General features: G+C 38.9%; 1 protein-coding gene across 1 annotated transcript in view; it reads left to right on the top strand.

The window, feature by feature from the left end:
• Positions 1 to 13630: 13630 nt before the first annotated feature.
• Positions 13631 to 25541, top strand: part of LOC110902360 — a 58016-nt gene continuing 46105 nt past the window's right edge. Inside the window, exon 1 of the mRNA XM_022149044.1 lies at positions 13631 to 14103. Within this exon, the coding sequence (XP_022004736.1) occupies positions 13631 to 14103 (473 nt within the window). The remainder of the gene's footprint in view (positions 14104 to 25541) is intronic.

Here is a 25541-nt window from a genome sequence, read left to right as displayed (position 1 = left end):
GTGTTCCCCACGAAAACGCAAGTTAAATTTTAGTTTATATCCCAAACCGATCTACTAATTTTGTAAGAACCTACCGACACATCTTTAGCGAGACTGCTTAATTGTATTTTTAATTACATATCTTTAGCGTACTATGCCTGTCTAGCTGATGTACTATCATTTCCCCTATACTACACAGCTCTTTTTGCATTTTTTAATGTTTTTGGATTTTTATGATTTTAGAGTGTGAAGCCGAGCTGGGCGGCGATCTGACTTGAACCGTATCATGTTGTCAACTTTTGTTTGTACAGTTGTATTTCCTGCTTTTCTTTGTAAAACAAAAACACAAGAATATGTTTTAGTTTTAGGGGGAGATATTCGCAGAAAAATACAAAAACATGATAAAATCATAAAAATCCAAAAACATTAAAAAATGCAAAAAGAGCTGTGTAGTATAAGGGAAATGATAGTACATCAGCTAGACAGGCACAGTACGCTAAAGATATGTAATTAAAAATACAATTAAGCAGTCTATTGATAGAATTGACGTGTACGATACAAGAATCACAATTACACTACTTTCTCTCTCTAGAATCTTCTCCTCCAAGTCTTCCCCAAAGTCTAACTCAAAATCTAACTCCAAAATCTTATCTAGAAACATGACATAACTCCCTATTTATATGGTCAAGGCAACTTAATGAACATTCACATTAATTACAAGTTTGCCACCTTGCCATTTCTAACTAAATATGACGTTATGCACTAGATTTCTTCCGGCTTCTCACTACGACACGGATTGACGAAGGCGATAGACAAAATATGCATCAACAATCTCCCCCTTGGATATTGCCGTAGTCAATCTCGTAGCGACTTGTCTTTCTCTTCTTCCTGTTGTTTCTTCAAAAACTTTCCTCTTTTCTCTTCCATCTTACGATTTTCCCGTTCACGTTCACGTTTAGCTTTCTTCTTCATCTTTTCATCCAACGCCCACCAAGATGATTTCCACTTGCTTTCGGAATTGATTCCTTTCTGAAAGCATAAAGACACAACACGCTGGAATTGTTGAGCTTGATCTATATCTTCTGCTTTATATCGAATCTTGTGTATGAACAGACATTCGATATCTTTAGCTGAACAATTCACCAACCACATTGGATCATAGATACGAATATATCTCAATTCGCTTCCAGCTCTGTAAGTGATGACAGCTTCAGTAGTAAGACAGCTATACACCCAATCTATGAATCCTTTGTAACAGTCTTGTTCCATTTCTGGCATAGGAATCGTTGTCAAAGTTCTCGGAGGCTTAACATTCAAAATAGTTTCCCTCTCACCAGTTTCGGGATTCACTCTTTCAACCCTTCTTGGTCGATGCGGCTTCCACTTCAGATAACCTCTTAAAGTTTCATACTTGATATAGCCCCAGATAGCTTTATCATTCTGTCTCACAGGATATTCCAGAGTTCTCACCTGGGATAGCTCATCAACATCCCACCAAGGCAATGACATAATGTCATATAATCGTTGAAAGTACTGAACACCATATTCTCTCCTGATGGCGTAAGCATTGACTTGTGGAAGAAAGCCCCAGCTGATGATATCGCCAAGAGAAATAGATCTATCACGTTGAAAACACTTCAAAGGCCTCTTGAACTTTCTTTCATGACCGCCTTTAAACCATTTTGAATGATCTTCTTTCTCAACATTTGATTGATTTACTTGTTTAGCTTCTTTTCTCAAACACTCGAACACATTTTCATTTACTGCTTCAGTCACCTTTTGACGTAACTCATCTCTGTTTTCAGCTGCGAAAAACTCCATCAACGTTGGAAGTTTTGATGTATCTTCAGGGACATCCTCATTATCAGAACAGTCCTCTACTTCAACCCTATCGTACTGATCTGCATCCTCTACATAGTTATACTTGTAATCTTTCTGTTTATTGATATCAAAAGATTCCAGATCAGCTTCAAGATCAATTGGATTCTCAGGGTTTACATCATTTAACATCTCCCTATACACATCTAGACATAAGAACAGGGGTTCGTGATGCTCTACAATCTGATTCTTGCTCGACTCCCCCTTTCCCCCAGCTTCACCACTTTCCTCATTTACTGTGTCGTTCAGCAGATCGTCAACGACTTTTTCTTTTGCAGCTTCAGTAACTCTCACACCAGATCCTCCTGCAGCATCATCATCATCATCATCACCTTTTGAACTGTGACTGCTTGCAGAATAAACAAACTCTTCCTCATCATCATCTTCATCATCCTCTTCTTCTTCGCCACCAATTAACTTTGGCGATTGAATTTCTTCTTCAATTATTCCCGGAACTGAGGATATCATCTCTGTCTTCCCATTTACTTCCACTTTTGCAGAAATCACTTTGTTAGCCTCATCATATAGTGCACTTTTCCAGAATTTTTCAATATGTGATCGATATAGCGGCCTCTGTTCCGTCATAGCTTTCTTTACGGGAATGCGATCCATATAGCTCAGAATACTGCCAAATTCAGAAAGCAGTGGATATTTCTCCACATCCAAATCCACACAACTGTTATGGACTGGATCAAACAATACGTTCGTAGAAGCCTGCACATTTCACAAACATCAAGACTTAGAAAAATTCCAACTTTTGAAACTTGACCTAAAAAGCGGTCCAGAATAATGTCATAAAAGCGATCTAGTCAAATTACGATCAGAAAAGCGATTCAACATATCACAATCCTATGAGCGATCCACAAATGTTGACTAAAAAGCGATCCTAAAATAAAAATTACAAAAAGCGATCCACCTCTAGTCATATAAGCGGTTTAACATTAAGATGCCATAAGAGCGATTCCAACCTATTGTTCAAATTGGCGGTCCTAACAGGTTACACATAAGCGGTTCACATATGTATCTATGAACGGTTTAGAGAATGTACACATAGGCGGTTCAAGAATGAAACATATGGGCGGTTCAAGATAATTGACTAAATAAGCGACCCTCATTTCAAAATCCTATAAACACAACTGTTACCCTAAAATTGATTCATTCATCAAATTCTACATGCAAATCCGAACCTAAGGGTATCTTTTGATTTCTATCAATATATCTAAATCTCCCTAGATCTAAGTCTAAACATACAAAACTACCGTCAACACATCAAATGACCAAATCAAAGCAATTAAATCATACCATCATGTTCATTATCATCAGTAGACTACAAACCATCAAACAATTCATACAGAAATGATGTTTAAAGTCACCAAAAACATGAATCGTTCATAGGTACATGCCGACGATTATGATTCACAAGTTTAGGACTGAAATTGAAAAGACACATACCTTGCCCATGATGTAAAGAATGATAATCTATCAAGAACACTAGAAAACAGGGATCAAATCCAAGGAAAACTTGAAGAATACTCGAAAACAATTGAGATCGCTTCAGAGACACTTGTTGAAAAAGCGGTTCAGAAATGACAGAATAAGCGGTTCCTGTTGCTTTTATATGAGTGTATGCACCGCTTATTCGTCATGTCTTATGAGCGATCCCCAGAGACACTTTGCCATTAAAGCGGTTCATGTATGTCCTAAAAGCGGTCCTCAATTTGTTTTTCAAGAAATTTCAATGTTAAACATTTTTCCAACATTTTCAATTGCCCATGTTTGCACCCAGTTGACCAGGTCCAAGTTAATGACCCTGTTCAACTGATTTGACCTACCAAGTCCAAATTAATGGCCCTGGACGATCAAATTTATGAAGTAATTTGCCGTTTAGTTTTATAAAAATGGTTCAAATTAATGAACTTTTGACTTTTCAAACACTTTTGTACATTTTTCTCACAAACATCATACCAGATCTTTGTTGCAATCACAGCTTACCCAAACCTCATCAAATACCGACATGTTCTGCACACAGGCTTTGAACTTCCAATCCCCAGTATCAGTTATCGAAACTAAAATGAGAAAAGAAAATCTTTTTGGGTTTAAATCTGTACAAACAAAAAAATATATACACACACTATTTTTTTCGAGCGTGTTAAGGGATCATATCAGCTTCTGACAGAACACAAGCACCGTTAAGCTTATTTCATTTTACACATTTAAGCAATTCGCGTTAATTGTCGGTATATTGGTCCATTTTAAATTCTGACAGAATTTTCAAACTGTTCGGGATACGTTAGTAGTGTTTTAGAGACTTAAACATCAACGTGTGTTCCCACCTCAGTATATACTCCCGTATCCGGATCCCAGTATTCAGTCTTACAGGTGAATATACCACAACTGATATCTGTTAGGGGGGTAAATGCGAAACCGTGAGAGCTCAGGTCAGAACTTCCGTTCAGCAGAGAGATGACGGCTCGACTTTTCGGTGGGTCCCCTTTAGAGGATCTTTTGCATTTCAACAGCAGCGACTATCAATTTTATTGTTTCATCAGCATGCTGAGGGTGAAGCTTATGTTTCAAAGCTTTTTGCATAAAGTATTATCCGGGGACTAGGTCAGTATTTCCATACAGCAGAAGTCCCGAGATAATACCCCAGATATCACCGAGTATAAAGACCTAGTATCTCAGAATACGGGACCTTTCAAACAGGATTTCAGGGGTTACCTATATATCCTGGAGGTGTTCCCCACGAAAACGCAAGTTAAATTTTAGTTTATATCCCAAACCGATCTACTAATTTTGTAAGAACCTACCGACACATCTTTAGCGAGACTGCTTAATTGTATTTTTAATTACATATCTTTAGCGTACTGTGCCTGTCTAGCTGATGTACTATCATTTCCCCTATACTACACAGCTCTTTTTGCATTTTTTAATGTTTTTGGATTTTTATGATTTTATCATGTTTTTGTATTTTTCTGCGAATATCTCCCCTAAAACTAAAACATATTCTTGTGTTTTTGTTTTATAAAGAAAAGCAGGAAATACAACTGTACAAACAAAAGTTGACAACATGATACGGTTCAAGTCAGATCGCCGCCCAGCTCGGCTTCACACTCTATAACCCTCCCAGATTGCAGATTTTTTAACCCATTTAACTTCAAAAGATAATAAAATCTCTTTTTATCAAACGGTTTCGTGTAAAAATCAGCTTTCTGATCATCGGTGCTCACATGTTCAATCCGTATTAGTTTCTTTTCATAACAGTCTCGAATGAAATGGTGACGGATTTCTATGTGTTTCGTTTTTGAGTGATGAACCAGATTTTTCGTGACATTGATGGCCGCTTCATTGTCCACAAATATTGGAGTATCCAAGAATTGCAGGCCGAAATCGCGCATTTGCTGTTGAATCCAGAGAATCTGAGAACAACAGCTAGAGGCTGAGACATACTCAGCCTCACATGTAGAAAGTGCAACTGCAGTTTGCTTCTTGCACTGCCAGGTAACAAGCCGAGTTCCGAAGAACTGACACCCAGCAGTGGTGGACTTGGCGTTCTGTTTACAACTACCGAAATCTGAATCAGTAAATCCAGATAATGTAAAATCACCCGAGCGAGGGTACCACAAGCCTATGCTTGGGCAACCCTTCAAATACCGTAGAATTCGCTTGACGATTGTCAAATGCGATTGTTTCGGGTTCGACTGGTATCGTGCACACAAGCATGTCAGGTACATGATGTCGGGTCTGGAAGCTGTAAGATACATCAATGAGCCAATGATCGATCTGTATAATGTTTCATCCAGCTTTACACCTTGCTCATCCGGACATATACCGTGATTCTGTGCCAGGGGGGTTGACGCAGGACTGCAATCTGCCATGTCGAACTTTTCCAGCACGTCCTTTACATATTTCGATTGATGAATGAAAATTCCGTCTGGTAATTGTTCAACTTGTAACCCAAGGAAGAATTTCATCTCCCCCATCGAACTCATCTCAAATTTCTTCTTCATCACAACTTCAAACTCTTTGCATAACTCTTCATTGGTGGAACCAAAAATGATATCGTCGACATAGATCTGCACAATCAGCAAGTGGCCAGCTACTTCTTTTGTGAACAAGGAGCTATCTACTGTTCCTCTTGTGAACCCGTTGTCCAGCAAATAGGTTGATAGTGTCTCATACCAAGCTCTCGGGGCCTGGTGAAGACCATATAGTGCTTTATCCAGCAGATACACCTTGTCTTTGTTTTGCGGATCTGCAAACCCCGGTGGTTGCCCCACATAAACTTCTTCACGAATCTTTCCATACAGGAATGCTGATTTGACGTCGAGTTGATAAACTTTGAAACCTTTCCATGATGCAAAGGCTAGGAAGATGCGGATTGCTTCGAGTCTCGCAACTGGCGCATAAACCTCTTCATAGTCTATCCCTTCCTGTTGGCTGAAGCCTTGAACCACTAACCGTGCCTTGTTCCTCACCACGACGCCTCGATCATCTCTTTTGCACTTAAACACCCATTTTGTTTTTATCAGCTTTTGGTCCTTCGGCAGATCTACTAATCTCCAAACACCCAATTTTTCAAATTGTAGCAGTTCTTCCTGCATAGCATTCACCCAGCTATCTTCGGTCAACGCTTCTTTGTAAGTCCTGGGCTCGATCTGCGAAATAAAACATTTATAAGAAACTTCTTTTTGTATGTTAGCTATATCAGAATAAAAACAAGTAAGTGCACGATCAAGCTGGTGTCTCGTCTTAACACCACTCTGTAGGTCGCCAATAGTCTGTTCTGAAGGATGATAAGACAGTGTTCTCGGCATCACTGTATCTAGCACCACAACTTCCGATTCCAAGTTTGAAATATCAAGATCAATGATTTGATCAACAGTCTCCTCTGCAGTCTCATTTGGTTCCTCGTCAAAGGTAGGAGCGGGTTCCTCCTCTGAGTCGTCAGAAACGTCAAATGACGGAGCTGGTTCCTCTGGCGGGATGTGAATGGTTCCACTCGGTCCTGCTTCATTATCGTGAGTACCCACGGTGGGTGTAGGAGCTTCTAGCGGACTAGACTCTGGCTCTTGCGACTGACTCTGTTGATACATGTACATGAGAGCAGTTTCCTCCTCACTCGGCTCGGACGGTAAATGAAACGATTCCCAGAGTTTATCATAGTCAAATAGGAATCTTTGTCCGGGAAGTTGTTGCGATGGTGTATGCTTTTGACAATCCACATGAAGAACCTGAATTACCTTCCCCAGACATGGTACAAATACCCTCTTTAACGGGCTGGCGTATCCTACGAAAAATCCTTCGTTCGCTTTTGCTCCAAATTTTCCATCAGCATCGATGAACGTACACGGAGAGCCCAAAGGTTCCAAGAACTCAAGATTTGGCTTATAGCGATGTAACAACTCAAAACAGGTCTTTTTATACTTCTTTACTGTCAAAACTCTATTCAACGTATAGCAAGATGCGGACACTGGTCCAGAAAAAGATTGGAAGCTTTGAGTCAGCCAACATAGTACGTGCAGTTTCGATCAGGGTTCTATTCTTTCTTTCAACCACGCCGTTCTGTTGTGGTGTATATGGCGCACTAAATTCGTGAAGAATCCCTTTTTCATTGCAGAATTCGTACATTTTGTTGTTTTTGAACTCAGTTCCGTTATCGCTTCTAATTCTTCTGATTGGCAACTTGTACACTGTCTCCATCTTTTTGAACAAAACCATTAACGCCTCGAACGTCTCATCCTTCTTCTCCAAGCAAATTACCCATGAAAACCTTGTGTAATCATCCGTAACCACCAGACACTAAGAATCTCCACTGATGCTTTTTACATTGACCGGTCCAAAGAGATCCATATGCAATCTCTCGAGAGGTAACCAGATGGAGTTGAGCATCTTTGTCGGATGAGATTTCGGTACCTGTTTTCCTTTCTTACAAGCAACACAATCATCAGGTAAATGAAAGTTTTTAACATTAACTCCTTCAACCAAATCGTTATGCACAAGAAAGTTCATTTTACGAATATGTATATGGCCTATCTTTCTGTGCCACATAACTGACTCTTTTTCTGTAGCTTTAGCTTTTGTTACAAAACACTGTTTTTGAGGAGTTGTTGGTGTTGCAGCGCTCATGTCTAAGATATAAAGATCATTAACCCTAGGGGCGCGCAACAGAACCAACTCGTCAGGGACTTTAAACCCCGGTTTTAAGACCAAACATTCTGTTTTCGTAAAGTGAACGCTAAAGTCTTTATCGCATATTTGCGAAATACTTAACAAGTTGTTTGTCAGTTCAACGATATAATTGACTTTATCAAATGAAATGATTCCATTCGTGAGCATTCCCTGTCCAACTATCCTACCACCTTGATTGCCGGCAAAACCCACATAGCTTCCATTAATTGCTTTCACATCATATAATAAAGCTAAGGATCCTGTCATATGCCGCGAAGCACCGCTATCCATTATCCATCTTGAGAGCACGGACTTTGGCAGCTCCTGCAATCAAACCACTAACACATCAGTTAAACAATGATGCCCACGTTTTTTTAATCACTGACACCGTACCAAAAACCACATCACACTTTTCAGTTGTTTTAGGAAAGCTAAATGTATTATTTGACTCAACTTCCTTTTTATCTTGTTTTACTTTGTTATGAAGTTTTGGAAATTCCGACATGAACTTATCGAGTTCCAATTCACATTTACCCACATCATCTCTCACACATTGTGATTCCTTTTTCAACTCAGTTTCCATCTTTTTAATCTCATTAGATGATTTAGGTTTTGCGACCCATGATTGTTTTTCAAAAGTTTTCTCTTTAAAGTAAATTTTCGAAGTCTTAGAAGACTTAGAAGACTCGCCAATTTCGAAAGTCGATTTCGGCTTGTCCTCCGACTTCAACCTTTCACCCCGTTTGAAAATTCGAATCGGCGAAACCATCACTTGCTTATCTTTTGCAACGACCGGTGTTTTTGGTCGAGGTTTTTGAATGCCTTGTTTTGAAAATTTATTGTTTTCAACCTTAGGTTTTTCAACCTTTGGTTTCTCAACAACCTTTTTAGCAACAGTTTTTACCACAACCGGTTTCTCAAACACCTTTTTACACTGCTTTGCCATGTGGCCGACTTCATTGCAGCGATAGCATACACGTTTGTCATATTCGACAAATGTGCTACTCACAGTTTCTGTTTTCAGCTTTTGCGCTGCATTGAAGTCTTCCACAGCCTTTTGACTAAAAATATAATCTTTTTCGATCTCAGTACTCGGACCACAAACAAAAACATCATCAATTCTCTCTTTCGGTTTTACCACCTGTTTAGCCATCCTTTTCTCGAATCCAATACCTTTGTTCTTTAATTTGTTATTTCTGTTTTTGTCTTTACCCACCCCCTCTACTTTTTCTGGACTAGTAGAGCATGACAATCCAACTGACTTGTTCAGTTTTGCAAAGAAATCACTGTTCTTTAACTCATTTACGCTCAACTCGACCATCCTAAACACTTTCTGAACAGACTCAAACTTAACACTCTGAAGCGGAAACTCCGTGTTGGAATAAAGCTTGTCCGACCAAATCATAGTATAGGCCACCATAATCGAATCATCATCCGTACTTTTATCCTTTTTTGTCAAATAACGGTCTAAAAAGTTTCCGTCTTCCTCAGACTCACTCCCGGACTCCACTGATTTTGCCTGTTCAGTTTTCTCACTATCATCGTCCAACACCTGATTAATAACATTTTTTATAACCTGAGATGAGTTATCAATGTCAGACGCATCGAAAGTGATATCTATGTTATCAGGTAAATCATTCTCAAGTGTTTTCAGTTTTATATTTAATGCAGCTTCCACCCCATCTGGATATTTCTGTGTGTAATGATTCCACATTGGGGGTGGAACGCTGTTGAAGGCAGGTGTAGCATATGGCTGTTGTGGTACTATTTGCTCTAAGACATAAGATGATGCCACGTAACTCATCAGTTTCCGATCAATTCTATCATTTTCTATTTTAGTCAACTCAAGCTCTTTTCGCAAAGAAGCGATTGTGTCTAAATGAAGATTTACTTCTCTTTGTTTGTCAAATAAAGTTGATTGAGTTAGCTTGGTTGCTTTGTCATTTTCAAGACTTTCTTTTTGTATCATTTTTATTGACCTAGACAATGTGTCGTAAGCTTCTTTTAATTGTCCTAAGTCATATTTCATCAGATCTGCATGTTGTTTCAATTCTTGATACATAGTGTCTTTTACAAGACACTCCGTGCACGGTTGTGAACAACTTTGATACGGTGTATCAGGAATTGAAACCTTTTCACCTAAGCTCTCATTCTCACAAACCATGTTACCAACAGGAGTTGACTCTGACTCAGACACCTTGACCTCGCTGACCTCTACGACTCCAGTTTCTCCTAGACCTGACATTTTGTCAACTGACTCCGGAATGTCTGAATCTACCTCTTTCAATTTGCTCATAAGTGCTTTATTTGCTATATCCTTCAGAGCTTCTTCCGTCATTTCTTTCGACACGTCAATTATCTCCACTACTTCATCTTTCTTGGCTTCGAATCTCGGGCACGTACCGGTTCTTGGGTCTTCAAAAAAATCTGCATAAGAACCAAACACATTAGGAGGTAAAACTGACTTCATAGTATAGATAAATTCCTCCCTTCGAGATTCAAAACGAAGATCATTAGATACAGATTCTTCAGCTTTAACAGAATATTTTGCAGAAACATCCGTAACAACCTCCGGAATCTCTTGATCAACACCTTCAATAACTTCTTCAATCACGATCTCAGGAACAGATTCAACATTCTCAGTAACTGTTTCTTTAGCCACCTCAGAATCAGAATCAGCAACATTAGCAGCTTTTCCATCAACATCTTCAGAAACTACGACTTCCGGCTCAGCATCTGACTCGGTAATCTCTGTCACTTCAGCCATCATTGCCTGATCGTCTTTTCCAGGAATGAACTTGTCCCAACTAAATCCAGATGCAACCTTTTCATCATCCTGATTTACGATCAACGCCTTCTCAGGTTTGTTTTCGATCTGAGGTCTTTGAACTGTAGGCTGTTGGTTTGGGCGATGATATATGGCTTGCTTGTAGTAATCGTTGGTGAACGGATTCTGATGGTTTTTAACTTCGCGATTTGGACACTCCCGCTTAAAATGACCTTTTTCTTTACATTTGAAACAGGTGACTTTGGTCTTGTCAAAACCCAGTTTTTGATCCGGTCCCGACAAACTATTTCTACCCGTGATTTCCATAAACCGCTGAGCTCTCCGGACTAGACTTGCCATACACCACTTAATATCTATCAATTCCAGTTCTTCAGGATCGATTTGATCGTAATCCTCTTTGGTCATATCAGGATTCTCGATCCGACCAGCAACCAACCCTTCATACGCCTCCAGAACCGAACCCAATAACGCGATATGCTGCTTTGCTGCAGTTTCTGTGATCTCATTTCCATTTTTGATGTTAATCGCTATGTTGCAATGCACCCCAGACACGACTGTTTGTTGATTCGACCCAGTTGAACTTTGAGGAGAATTATCTGAAGCTTTAACGTTCGGCTCATAGTTAGCAAACGGAGTTGAATGTCCTGACGAATATTCATTTGGAGTAATAGATGTAGTGTTTTCTGCACTAAAACCAGTATGAATTTTCGGACTCTGAACGTTCGAAACTACAGGACTATTCTTGTAATACAGTGATACATCTTGTGGCATATTTGCTGAATTTATCTTCTTAATTTTTACCAACTCTAGTTCATGAGCTTCAATCTTCTCTATGAAATCACTCAAGCTGTAATTCATGAAATCCGTACTATTCTTCAACATCATTAAGTATGTTCCCCATTCCTCATAGGGAAGTGCATCGCACAATTTATCTATCCATTCTTCATTTGGCTTATCAACTTCCAACCTTCTCATCTCCAACACTAAATGGCAATATCGCTCAATAAGCTGTTTAGTTGATTCACCCTTTATCCCTGTGAAGATGTCAAACTCTTTCTTCAACAAAGCCTTTTTGCTTTTTATCATTGACGCGCTGCCTTTGAACTTTTTCTCTAATGCATACCATATTGACACTGAAGTATCCTTATGCTGTAATAGCACTAAAATATCTTCTTTTATAGCTTGTTGCAGAATGCTGATCATCTTCTTTTCAGCTTTGAATTCTACCTGTTCTAAATCCGTCATACTTGCAACTGCCTTTTTTGTACTCATCGCATCTTGTGGAGCCACATACTCTCTCTCGATCTTTATCCAACTCTCTAAGTGATTGGCTTGTACCCAGTTTTTAAACCTCACTGACCATTCTGAGTATTCGTCTAAACTCATCAATTTTGGAGGTTTCTGCATTGTGCCCAGCTCATTTTCTAGATTTACATTCTGCATAATATTGGTTTGGCCTTGAGTAGCACTCACACCCGAGAACATGTTGTAGAAGTCTTGACTATCCATTTTCAGACTTTACGAAAAAAAATTTTCAAACTGTTTCAATATGCGATCCAGAAAACTAAGAGCGATCCAGAACTTTGCACAATAAGCGATCCAAAGTCAACACTAAAAGCGATCCAGAGTTTTGCACAATGAGCGATCCAAAGTCTACACTAAAAGCGATCCAAGATTGACAGATAAGCGATCCAAGAAATTGAACTAAGAGCGATCCAAGAACTTGACAAAAGAGCGGTTCAGAACACAACTTTGGAGCGGTTCATAACTTTTGACTAAAGAGCGGTTCAGAACACAACTTTGGAGCGGTTCATAACTTTTGACTAAAGAGCGGTTCAGACAAGAAACTTTGGAGCGATCCAGAACTTTAGACACCCATTTGGAGCGGTTCACAAAGAAAAGCGATTCAGAAGAGCGGTTCAACTGATGACGTCAGAGCGGTCCATGTTTCTCGATAGTTTTTAGTCAACTTTTAGTCCGAATCTAGGTCTGAAAATTACAAGGGTTTACCGCTACAGTATTTTCTACCTACTGTCCAAAAATCAGGTCATTTTCACCGTTGAATCAGTCCAGATCTGAAAAGTATCAGAAAACTAACTCGTATCTAGCAACTAGCTTACAACTGGCTCTGATACCAATTGTAGGATCGAGTGTGATCTCACTGAGGAGTCAATATAAGCTAGAGCCTGCTAAAAATGTGGCGGAAACACATTTTAACATGATACGAAGATATACGGTACAGAAAGGAGTAGAAAACAGATATATCTTCGCTTTTAATACTTTTACTTCATTCAGCAACGATTGACAGAAGGTCAGCAGTTCGACGTACAATCAAGGACAACCGTTACAAATGAACTAGAATCAAGGGGTATATATAGGAAGTATGAACCGCTTATGTGACATGTCCACATAAGCGATCCAGCTAGGTTCGCTTTTGTGGACAAGTGTCACAAAAGCGGTCCATCATACAAACTTTCATATAATTACATAGTTAACCCCTGATCTATTACAATACAACCTATTTAGACCCTATACGTTAATCTAACTTTACAAAGACGCAGGCTTTAGACATTATGCACCAACACTTCCGCTGTAAATATGAATACCACGGGTTTTCTGTCCCGTGGCTCCTGGACCAGGTCAAACCGGGTGCGGGGGCCGTGACAGAGAAAGGTGATATCAGAGCCACTGGTTTAAGCCAATTAAGTATTTAGAAATACTTAATTTATCTGATTGCCATTCTGTGATTTTGTGAAACTTTAGTTTACAAAATTTTAACTTAGGATTGTGTGCGTCTTCGTGTGTGCTAACAGCATGAACGAACTATCAGAAGCCCTACAGAATATTTCAATCCATAGTACAGATATGGAAATCACCAATATCACTACTGGGTACCAGGCAGATGTGGAGGAGCCTATGGTATTTAAAGCCCAACCTCAGGAAAAACCTAAAGTAGCGAAAAAGAGACTTAGGTGGTTAGATTGGAGGCGTGTACGCAGGAAGAAGCCAGCAACTCAAAAGACCATGAAAAAGGACGACCCAAAAGATAAATGGAAAGACATAGAAACTGGGGAGAGTTCCAGACCAAACCAAGAGATGTTATCTTGGGAAAAAGAGTTAGAGCGTAAACTAGCACTCGGTGATATCATCGGACCTGCCGATGAAACTCTCTTTAATTACCCAACTGAAGCTCTATTGCCTATTAACCTAGAACCTGTCATTCCAGACCCTATCGTTCACCCTAGACCTTTACCAGGAGCACTAGAAGAGTGGTGGACAGCCGACTGGCAATTTCAGAACATTATGAATAGCCTTAACACTTTTCTCCCTCAATTCGACCCGGAACCTATACCAAACCCACCAATGAGTAATGAAACCTAGCTGAACTCCGCCGCTATGGCGAGGAGCTGGTGGATGCCGGAAATAGGATTCGGGAGGTAGGAGAGCAGATCTCCTGGAAATACGACGAGAGGGAATGTCGTTTCTGAAAAGCCAGCAAATAGGTATTGCATGGGGTGGTGTGGTTATAGTGTATAATAATAATAATAATAATAATAATAATAATAATAATAATAATAATAATAATAATAATAATATTCATAGTAAAATATAAATCTTGTAAAATAGTCTAAAAATAAAACGTTGTAAGATAACCAGTGTGTACGGACGCATACTATTAAAAATATATAAAAATCGAATAGTTGCAAAGTCGACAGTTTTGGCTGTACATGTTTGCATGATTATTTGTTTCTTTATTTGTCTTTTCTTATTATTTAACTACTTGTTAATGTACAGAATGGGTAAGCAAAAGCTTTCGGATATTTACCATCAACTAGATAATGCCCAAAAGACTAAGAGAACCTCGTCCCAACCAAATTTCTCAAGATATTCAGTGAATACTAATGAAGGAATATTTATTCGTAAGGCACACTATGAAAACCCACTTACTCCCAAAAAGAGAGATTGGATTATCAGAAAAAGCCAAGAGAAAATAGGAACGTCCAATTCAAAGGAAGTGGTAATTAATAAGGAGATAGGTAAAAATCCACCATGGGAAGACGAATTAGATAAAAAATGGTCAGACCTTTATATGTTAGCCACTACTGCAGTAAATCTTGATCCTTAATTAAGATAAGTGGCCAAACCAAGACCAACCATGGTAAATAAATAAGTAAGAGGGAATAAAATAAATGCAGGGCGTTATTGTCGTAGTTGAAATAATAGTATGTTTTTGAATTTCAGTTGTAATAAGATCTACAAGGTTGTGTATTTGCTATTTTAAATAATAAAGTTTGATTGTACAGTGTACCAAAATATTTGTACTAAATAATAGTTCATGATTGATACACCTCCAGATGGAACACGCTGTTAATGAACCAGTTAATGAAGTTAACCAATCGGAACACAATAACGAGGATCACTTCCTAAACCGACAAGATATAGAAAACATCGTTGCTCAGGGAATAGTTAATGCTATTCCAGCTATCGTCGCTGCGGTAAAAAGTCCTGTTGAGCCTTCGCAAGCACACCCTAGTAAACGTACGCACGACGATACTGCTAGTAATAGTATTAATGGAGGCGGTAATAATAATAACGGAATTCAATCCCCGATACATAAAAGGATGAAAGCTGCAACACTTGGTTGCACCTATAAGGAATTTCTTGCCTGTAAACCAGCTGAATTTGCAGGCAATGAAGGGGCAACTGCGGCACTGCGTTGGTTGGAGAAAACTGAGGCAGTAATTAAAATAAGTAAATGTGCCGAGGAAGATAAAGTTATGTACTCTTCTCACCTTTTCAAGGAAGAAGCGTTAGAATGGTAGAATACAGTATTACAAGCTAAGGGAAATGATATGGCCTATGCCATGAGTTGGGAGGAATTTAAACGTCTGATAGAAAGGAAATTCTGCCCTGAATATGAAAAAGAGCAGATGGCTAATAAGTTTCTGAGCCACCGAATGGTGGATGTAGATTGTCGAGGGTATACTTCAAAATTCTTTGAGAATGCCAGAATTGTACCAACTCTGGCTTCGCCAAAACCGATACTTATCTCTCACTATATTTGGGGGTTGATTAGCGAGATTCGTGATATTGTCAAAGCTGCGAGACCCCGCACGATTGACGATGCAGTGGAGTTAGCCAACACCCTAACTGACGGGCTGGTGCGCACTCGAGAAGAAAATAGAAGGAAAGAAGTAGCCCAAAAGATTACCCAAGGATTTCGTGTGCGTAATAGTAGCAATTTTAGAAAAAGAGGAACCAGGCGATTTTCCACTATTCCATTCTGCAGTACCTGTAAAAAGAAGCATTTTGGAAAGTGCAAAGGGTACTGTAATTTCTGCAAAACTCCAGGACATCAAGAAGAAGACTGCAGAAGGAAGAAAGCAACAATCTGCTACAACTGCGGAGAAGCTGAACATTTTAAGCCAGACTGCCCAAAATTAGCTAAACCCGCAGATACCAAGGCTAAACCTGCCGAAGGAACCACCAAGAAGAACGCAAGAGCCTTTCAATTGACTACTTAGGAAGCTGAACTAATTCCTGACGTCATAGCTGGTACGTTCTTAGTTCACAATGTTTATGCAAAAGTATTATTTGACTCTGCTGCAAACCAAAGTTTTATAAATACTTCGTTCTGCCAAGCTTTTAATTTACCTTTAACCAACCTTAGGCAGATTTTCACAGTCGAAACGGCAGATGGAAATTCTGTTAAAATAGATAAAGTTTTGCGAGAAGTAAGGATAGAACTCTTAGGTCATAATTTTTGTTGCAAACCTGTTACCTATGAATTTAGCCGGATTCGATGTTGTATTAGGAATGGATTGGTTAGTAGCCAACCATGCTCGAATTCTTTGTGATAAAAATTGGATAGAAATCCATACACCTACAGGAGAATTAGTAATAATTACCGGAGATAAACCACAAAAGCTACTGAAATTTATTTCAGTAATGAAGTTGGACAGTTATTCAAGAAAACAAGGAATAGCATATATGGTTTCAGTAGTTGTTGATACCAAAAATAAGAAAATGGAGGACATTCCGATAGTATCAGAATACCCAGATGTCTTTCCAGAAGACCTACCAGGTTTACCACCCGATAGGGATGTAGAATTTAGAATTCATCTAATTCCAGGAACTGTACCGATAGCCAAGGCACCCTATCGGTTAGCACCTACTGAAATGTAGGAATTAAAGAAACAGTTAGATGAATTACTAAGTAAAGGGTTTATACGACCATGTTCCTCTCCGTGGGGAGCTCCAGTATTGTTTGTAAAGAAGAAGGACGGATCAATGAGAATGTGTATCGACTATAGGGAATTAAACAAGGTTACAATTAAGAATCGATACCCATTACCTAGGACTGATGATCTTTTTGATCAATTGCAAGGAGCTAGATATTTTTTCAAAATACATTTGCGCTCCGGATATCATCAATTAAAAGTACAGGAAGAAGACATACCTAAAACTGCTTTCAAAACTAGGTATGGACATTACGAGTTTACAGTCATGCCCTTCGGATTAACAAATGCTCTAGCAGTGTTTATGGACATGATGAATAGAATCTGTAAACCGTGTTTGGATAAATTTGTAATCGTTTTCATCGACGATATACTTATTTACTCCAAAAGTCAGGAGGAACATTGTGAGCACCTGCATGCACTCTTAACTTTGATAAGAAAGGAAAAGTTTTACGCCAAATTCTCAAATTGTGAATTCTGGCTCCAAGAAGTACAATTTTTAGGACACATGGTGAATCACGAAGGTATTCACGTAGATCCCTCCAAGATACAAGCGATCACCAAATGGAAGGCCCGCAATCGGCTACGGAAGTTAGAAGTTTTCTAGGATTGGCTGGATACTATAGACGCTTTATTAAAGATTTTTCTAAGATAGCAGTTCCATTAACTAAGCTAACATGTAAAGCCGTAAAATTTGAATGGGACCCAGACAAGAGGAAGCCTTTAGGATTTTAAAGCAAAAGTTAACGAATGCCCCAATCTTAGCATTACCAGAAGGAACAGAAGATTTTGAAGTCTATTGCGATGCTTCTATGCTAGGATTAGGATGTGTGTTAATGCAACGCAAAAAGGTAATTGCTTATGCGTCAAGGCAATTGAGAAAGCACGAGGAAAACTACACGACTCATGACTTAGAATTAGGAGCGGTAATTTTTGCCCTTAAGATTTGAAGACATTATCTGTATGGAAGTAAGTTTACTGTCTATACGGATCATAAAAGTTTAAGGTACATATTTGGGCAAAAAGAACTGAACATGAGACAAAGAAGATGGATGGAAATTCTAAGCGATTACGACTGTGATATTCAATATCATGAGGGAAAAGCAAATATAGTTGCAGATGCCTTAAGTCGTAAGTATCATGAAAAACAAAAGCGAGTTCGTGCACTTAAATAGAAGATAGAAAGATTAAATTTCTTAAACACAAGCGACTAGTGCTGGTCAAGGTCAAATGGGATTCAAAGAGAGGACCTGAATATACTTGGGAGCTAGAATCAGAGATGAAACGCAAATATCCACACTTATTTCAATAAATCTCGAGGACGAGATTTTAATTAAGGTGGGGAGGATGTAAGGACCTTCTAAAATGTCCCTAATCTATCCATACATGAAAACCCGGACCCCTAAAACCCTAACCAGCTTGAAAAATCAAGAAAACAAGAAAAATGAGTTTTAGGCGGGCCGCGTAAGGGATAGCTTAACCTTACGCGGGCCGATACAACTTATTGATTAAACTGGATAAGTTTTAGGAGTCCAGGCGGGCCGCGTAAAGGTTAAACTTGTCTTTACACAGACCGCGTCAACTTGAAATTCATCCGGATAAGCATCCGGGCCACGTATAACCCATTTGGTAGCCTAGGCCTGTGACAACTCGTATTTCGGAACCTATCTTTGTGTTTACACTCTATATGATTAACTGATATGTCGATGTTAACATATAAATGTTACATGCTACGTGAATGTACGAATGTGTTATAAACTTGGTCACAACGATTTCTAAGTAGCACAAGTCTTTAGGGTCGCACTACTTATCTCTCTCGCCACATACCTCTCTCAGCCCACACCATGCTTGTACTCGAGACCAGGGGGCAGCCAAGTGAAGGGTTTGGCCCACTTCCCCTTTTACGCAGACACATAACCCAATATGGGAGTTTGATTCTCATAACTTGCAAAGCTAGAAACACACAAACCCTACATCTCTCTCTCTCTCTCTCTCTCTCTCTCTCTCTTTCTCTCTCTTGTAACCGGCGACCTCACCTCCATCTCTTGAAGATCGTTGCGGCTCGGATTAACCCTTGTTTTATTCTCTAATCCGGTTAGTGTTTAATGTTGTTTATATTACATGATGTGCGGTTGTTATGACTAAATGCTAGTTGACATGGGGATTGTTACAAACCTGTATATTGATTAGGGTTCTTGTTAGAAGAAATCACTGTTGAACACATGTTGTATAAGGAACCGAGATGTGATATGATTCGGATGATTTGATGTACACATAAGCTAGGGTGCATGTTAGTTTAGAATCTGCTAGTTTAACGATCCAATCGTATGTTTTGCATGATAATAGATTGATTGTTCTTGCTTAGATCATGACTTAGGATTTCATGTTAGTCTTTGAGTTCGTTAGTCGGATGATCCGGTTGTAGGCTCATATGATACTGATTAATTGTTCTTGATTAGATGATGATTAGGGTGGAATGAATATGTTTGATTTCTGAATTGAATGTTGTTTGATCCAGTTTGAAATTGCCAAAGTTATTTGCAATTGTTACAGAACTAAGAAGCTGAAATCAAGGAAGTTGTTGCATCTTCTGATCTCGACAAGGGTTGTGAGTCGAGACCCCACTGTCTCGACTCGAGACCACACCACACCAGTACAAACAGCATGACTCGATGTAACAACTCTCACTAAAATTAATAATTAGGATGATAATTAGCTATTAAGGAAACCCTAATCGAGACACCCAAGTGATTTGGCATAAACCCTAAAATTTTCAGAACAATCAGAATCAGGATCATGGCCCCTAAAACTCAAGGGGGGTAAACCCTAGTTGGACGATTATCCAAATAAATTCGTTGTCACATTAGAATTTTGCAAAACTGTAAAGTCAGCAAGCCTAGTCCCGAACCTAGCTACCCTATAAGGGTCAGGTGTCCCTTACGGACCGTAAAGGGAAAAGCCTTACGGACCGTAAGCATACCTGCTTCCCTTACGGACCGTAAGGGATAAGGCATACGGTCTGTAAGCGTGTCCAAAATTCGTGTATAAATAGCCGACCTTCGCACTTGCTTTCTGGCCTTGAAACGACGTCTAAACCTTCTGTGTACGTCGAGTTAGAGCTGAAATAGTACAATTAAACACACACAATCACGAAGTGCTGCCGCAATCACGGTAATAACTCGATCGCTATTACGATTCAACGTCCAATCGATTATAACTATCCAACGATTGTCCGAGTGCTGCTCAAATTGAGCTTGTACTTTGATTATCCATCGTGATTTCAACTTGAATATTTGAGTGTTATTCGAATTCAGACTACGCTCTGTTATTCGTTGTGAATCCATTGAATTGCTAAGTATTGCACTTGTTAAATCATTGTGAGGGTTTGATCTCGTGAATTGTCGTAATTGCTGTATTAGTTACTAACCCGTTTGTGTGTGCATTGTGTTTAAATTAGGTTAATCACGGCTAATCAGTAGGCTTATACTTTGCTCGTTAAATCTGCAATGTGAGTCATTCTCTTTTTATCAACTGTTTTACAAAACTCCAAATTATTTTCCAAAGTTATAATTACAGGGATTAAGTCTTTGTAAACACCAACTTACAGCCAGTATGTGGGGTTTTGTATACATTACTTGATAATCGTCACCATTGAACAACGAGTTAGCCAATGGGTGATATGACCGTAGTCACAGACACCATTGGACAACGGGAGGGCCAATGGGTCGAGTGACAAATACTGTGGGTAGTTGGTTTGATATCAGAAACAATGTAATCGCTCTTAATACTGTAAATTATAACTAAATGTGATTTTTTACATAAACAAGAATGATTCACTCAGTATTTCCCCGCTGACAAAACCTTTTTCAAACATGTTTCAGGTGATCTGATATGATCCAAGAAAAGTGCCGTGAAGCACTACAAACTCAGAGAAATGGCTCAATGTGAATAAATAAAGAAACATGTTTTGATAAATAAGGATTTCCTTGTGAAATCATCTTATTGTAAATTATGGGATTCTATTCCTAAAACTTTATGTAATATATTAAGCGGGCATTTTCAGTATTAAAAGATCCTGTATTAAAAGACTTCCGCTGTCGCCTAAATTAAATACCACGGGATTCCTGCCCCGCGGCTCTTGAACCGGGTCAAACCGGGGCCGAGGGTCATGACAGGAAAAGGTGGTATCAGAGCCACTGATCGAGCCACTGATTTAAGCCTATTACTGATAAATTAAGTATTTAACAAAATACTTAATTTTACTAATTACCATTTTATAGTTATGTGTTTTATTAATTGGTTATTTGTTAGATACAGTATGGGTAAACAAAAGCTTTCTGCTATCTACCATAAATTAGATACTGCATCCACAGAAAAAGGAACCTCTACCTCCAAATACCCAACAAACCTAGAAGAAGGGATTTTTGTCCGAAAGGCACAATATGAAAATCCTCTCACCCCAGAGAAAAGAAATTCGATTATTAGGAAAAGTCAGAAACCCCAAACCAAGAAAGTGAGATTTAATCCAGAAATCCAGGAACTAGACAATAGTCCACCCTGGGAAGATAAATTAGATGAAAAATGGGCAGATTTGTATATGCTAGCTACCGTAGCAGAAAATGCAAACCTCTAAGTCACTAATAAGCATAGTCTAGTAGAAAATTACTACCCACTAAATAAATAAATCCTAGTGTGTTTCTTTCCTGTTATCCTCTGTACAAATTAGTATGCAATAAAACTTCAATGTTTATTTTGTAAAACTTTGTTCCAAAGTTTTAACTTGGCATTTTGTGCATTTTGCATATATGCTATGCAGCATGAATGAGATATCGGAAGCATTTCAGAATCTCAACCTCTACCTAGTACCAATTGAAGTCTCCCACGACTTTACTGGTTATATTGCTGACATAGAGGAACCACTGGAATTCCAAGCTCCACCGCTGGAAAAAGCCAAACCTAAAAAAGAAAAGAAGATATGTAGGATGGAGGAAACTACGCAGGAGGAAGCCAGCAACTAAGAAACTTCCTAAAATAGAAAATCCTGTAAGCAAAGGAAAAGAAATAGAGACTGGAGAGAGTTCTAAGCAATCCGAGATAGAAATAAGGCAGGACGTTAGGCAAAAGGGAATAGAAATCGGAGAGAGCTCGAAACAATCTGAAGAAATTACGTTCCAAGACGAAATAGATCGTCTACTGGCAAACTGTGATGTCATAAGCCCTATCCACAATAATCTGTACCCTTATCCGGCCACAATCAAATTTCCAGCGAATTCGGAACCAGCCATCCCAGACCCTCTAATTCACAGACGATCTTTAGGCCAAATGGAAGAGTGGTGGACTAACGATTGGCAGTTTCAGAATATAATCAATAGTCCCTATACTTTACTTCCACAATTTGATCCAGAACCAATCCCCAATCCACCAATGAGCTATGAAAACTTAGCCGAACTTCAACAGTTCGGAGAAGAGCTGATAGGTACAGGAAATAGGATCAGGGAAATAGGGGAACAAATCTCCTGGAAGTACGACGAGGGGGAGCGTCGCTACTGAACTGCCAGTTAAAGAATAGTGGGTAGGAAAGAATGTCTGTATAATAGCAGTAGTAGTAAAATCTAACTTTGTAAAATGAGAAATAAAACCTTGGAAGATAGATAGTGTGTATTGACGCCTATATAATCTATCCAACAAAATAGAAGTCGAGAAATCGACAATTTTGGCTATAGATGTGTTGTGATAAGATTATGTGATTACGTGCAATTGTTTTGTTAAATTATCAATTATTTGACACTAATAAAGTTATATCTATAAAATCATCAGATGGAAAACGCTAATAATGAGCCAGTTAATGAAGAAAATCAATCTGAGCAAAACCAGGAAAACCAGTATATGACTAGACAAGATATTGAGAATATCATTACTCAAGGGATAGCTAATGCTATTCCAGCAATCGTGGCTGCTGCTCAGAAACCTGTTGATCCGCAACAAATCATTCCTAGTAACCGTACTCAGGAAGATAATTTTAGCCATAGTGTAAACGGAGGAGGCAATCATGACAATCATGATAACGATCCACAGCAGGCCCCATTTCCTAAGAAAATGAAAGCTGCAACGCCTGGTTGCACTTACAAAGAATTTCTTGCTTGCAAACCCGCTGAATTTGCAGGTAATGAAAGGGAAACTGCAACACTGCGTTGGTTAGAGAAAACCGAAGCAGTAATTGCAATAAGCAAATGTGCCGAAGAAGATCAGGTCATGTATGCTTCAAACCTGTTCAAAGAAGGGGCACTAGAATGGTGGAACACCGTATTACAGGCAAAGGGAAGAAGAATAGCCTATGCCATGAGCTGGGAAGAATTTAAAAGTCTTGTAGAAAGAAAATTCTGTCCCGAATATGAAAAGGAACAAATGGCGAATAAGTTCCTAAATCATCGTATGACGGAAGTAGATTGTCGCGGTTATACTTCGACATTCTTTGAATACGCTAGAGTGGTACCAACACTGGCTTCGCCAAAACCAGTACTTATTTCCCGTTACATTTGGGGATTAATTAGTGAAATCTGTAACATCGTTAAAGCTGCGAGACCTCGTACTATTGACGATGCTGTGGAATTAGCTAATACCCTAACTGATGAACTAATTTGCACTAGAGACGAAAATAGGAAGAAGGACTTGGTTCAGAAAATTACCCAAGGAGTTCGTACGGGTAATAATACCAGTTTCAAGAGAAGAGGAACAGGGCAATCTTCAACCTCGCCATTTTGCAGGAATTGCAGAAGGAAACATTTTGGAAGATGCAATGTAACTTGTAATTTTTGCAAAGCCGTAGGACATCGTGAAGAAAATTGTAGAAAGAAGACAACAGTCTGTTTCAACTGTGGAGAAACCGACATTTTAGACCAGAATGTCCTAAGCTAATTAAACCAACAGATAACAAAGGCAAGTCAGCCGATGGAACCATTAAGAAGAATGCACGAGCATTCCAGCTAACCACTCAAGAAGCTGAACTCATCCCTTATGTGATAGCTGGTACGTTCCTAGTTCACGACGTGTTTGCAAAAGTATTATTTGACTCTGGTGCAAACCAAAGTTTTATTAATACTTCATTTTGCCAAGCTCTTAATTTACCTTTAACCAACCTTAGGCAAATTTTTACAGTTGAAACAGCAGAAGGAAATTCTGTTAACATAGATAAAATTTTGCAAGAAAGAAAGATAGAACTATTAGGCCATAAGTTTTCTGCAACCCTATTACCTATGAAATTAGCTGGATTCGATGTGGTATTAGGAATGGATTGGTTAGTAACCAACCATGCCCGAATCTTATGTGATAAGAATTCTGTAGAAATTCAAACCCCCACAGGAGAGGTGATTGTAATTACAGGAGATAGACCTCGAAAGCCACTAAAATTCATCTCAGTAATGAAATTGGCTAGTTATTTGAGAAAACAAGAAATAGTGTATATGATTTCCGTAATCATTAACGCTAAAAGTAAGGAACTTCAGGACATCCCTGTAGTCTCAGAATACTCAGATGTTTTTCCAGAAGAACTACCCGGATTACCACCTGATAGAGAAGTAGAGTTTAGAATTCATTTAATTCCGGGAACTACACCAATAGCTAAAGCACCTTATCGATTAGCACCACCGAAATGCTAGAATTGAAAAAGCAATTAGATGAATTACTAAACAAAGGATTTATACAACCAAGTTCATCCCCTTGGGGAGCACTAGTGTTGTTTGTGAAAAAGAAAGATGGATCGATGCGAATGTGTATTGATTATAGAGAACTGAATAAGGTTACAATTAAGAATCGATACCCATTACCTAGGATCGATGATCTTTTTTATCAACTCCAAGGCGCTAGGTATTTTTCTAAGATAGACCTAAGATCCGGATATCACCAGCTGAAAGTACAAGAAGAAGACATACCTAAAACTGCTTTCAGAACTAGGTATGGTCATTATGAGTTTACAGTCATGCCCTTTGGACTAACGAATGCCCCAGCAGCATTCATGGATATGATGAACCGAATCTGTAAACCATACTTGGATAAATTTGTGATCCTTTTCATCGACGATATACTTATTTATTCCAAAAGTCAAAAGGAACACTGTGAGCACCTACATGTACTCTTAACTTTGTTAAGAAAAGAAAAGCTTTATGCCAAATTCTCGAAGTGTGAATTTTGGTTGCAAGAAGTGCAATTTCTAGGTCATGTAGTAAATCACGAAGAAATTCATGTAGATCCTGCTAAAATAGAAGCAATCACTAAATGGAAGGTCCCACAAACAGCCATGGAAATTAGGTGTTTTCTAGGCTTAGCTGGGTACTACAGAAGATTTATTAAGGATTTCTCTAAGATAGTTGTACCTTTGACTAAGTTAACCTGCAAAACCGTTAAGTTTGAATGGGGATCTAGACAAGAAGAAGCTTTTAAGATTTTAAAGCACCGATTGACGAATGCTCCAATTTTAGCTTTACCTAAAG

Source organism: Helianthus annuus, chromosome 13 (assembly GCF_002127325.2).
Source record: "Helianthus annuus cultivar XRQ/B chromosome 13, HanXRQr2.0-SUNRISE, whole genome shotgun sequence".
Lineage (NCBI taxonomy): Eukaryota > Viridiplantae > Streptophyta > Magnoliopsida > Asterales > Asteraceae > Helianthus > Helianthus annuus.
Note: the sequence above shows the minus strand (reverse complement) of the source record. Positions and strands in the feature narration are given on the sequence as shown.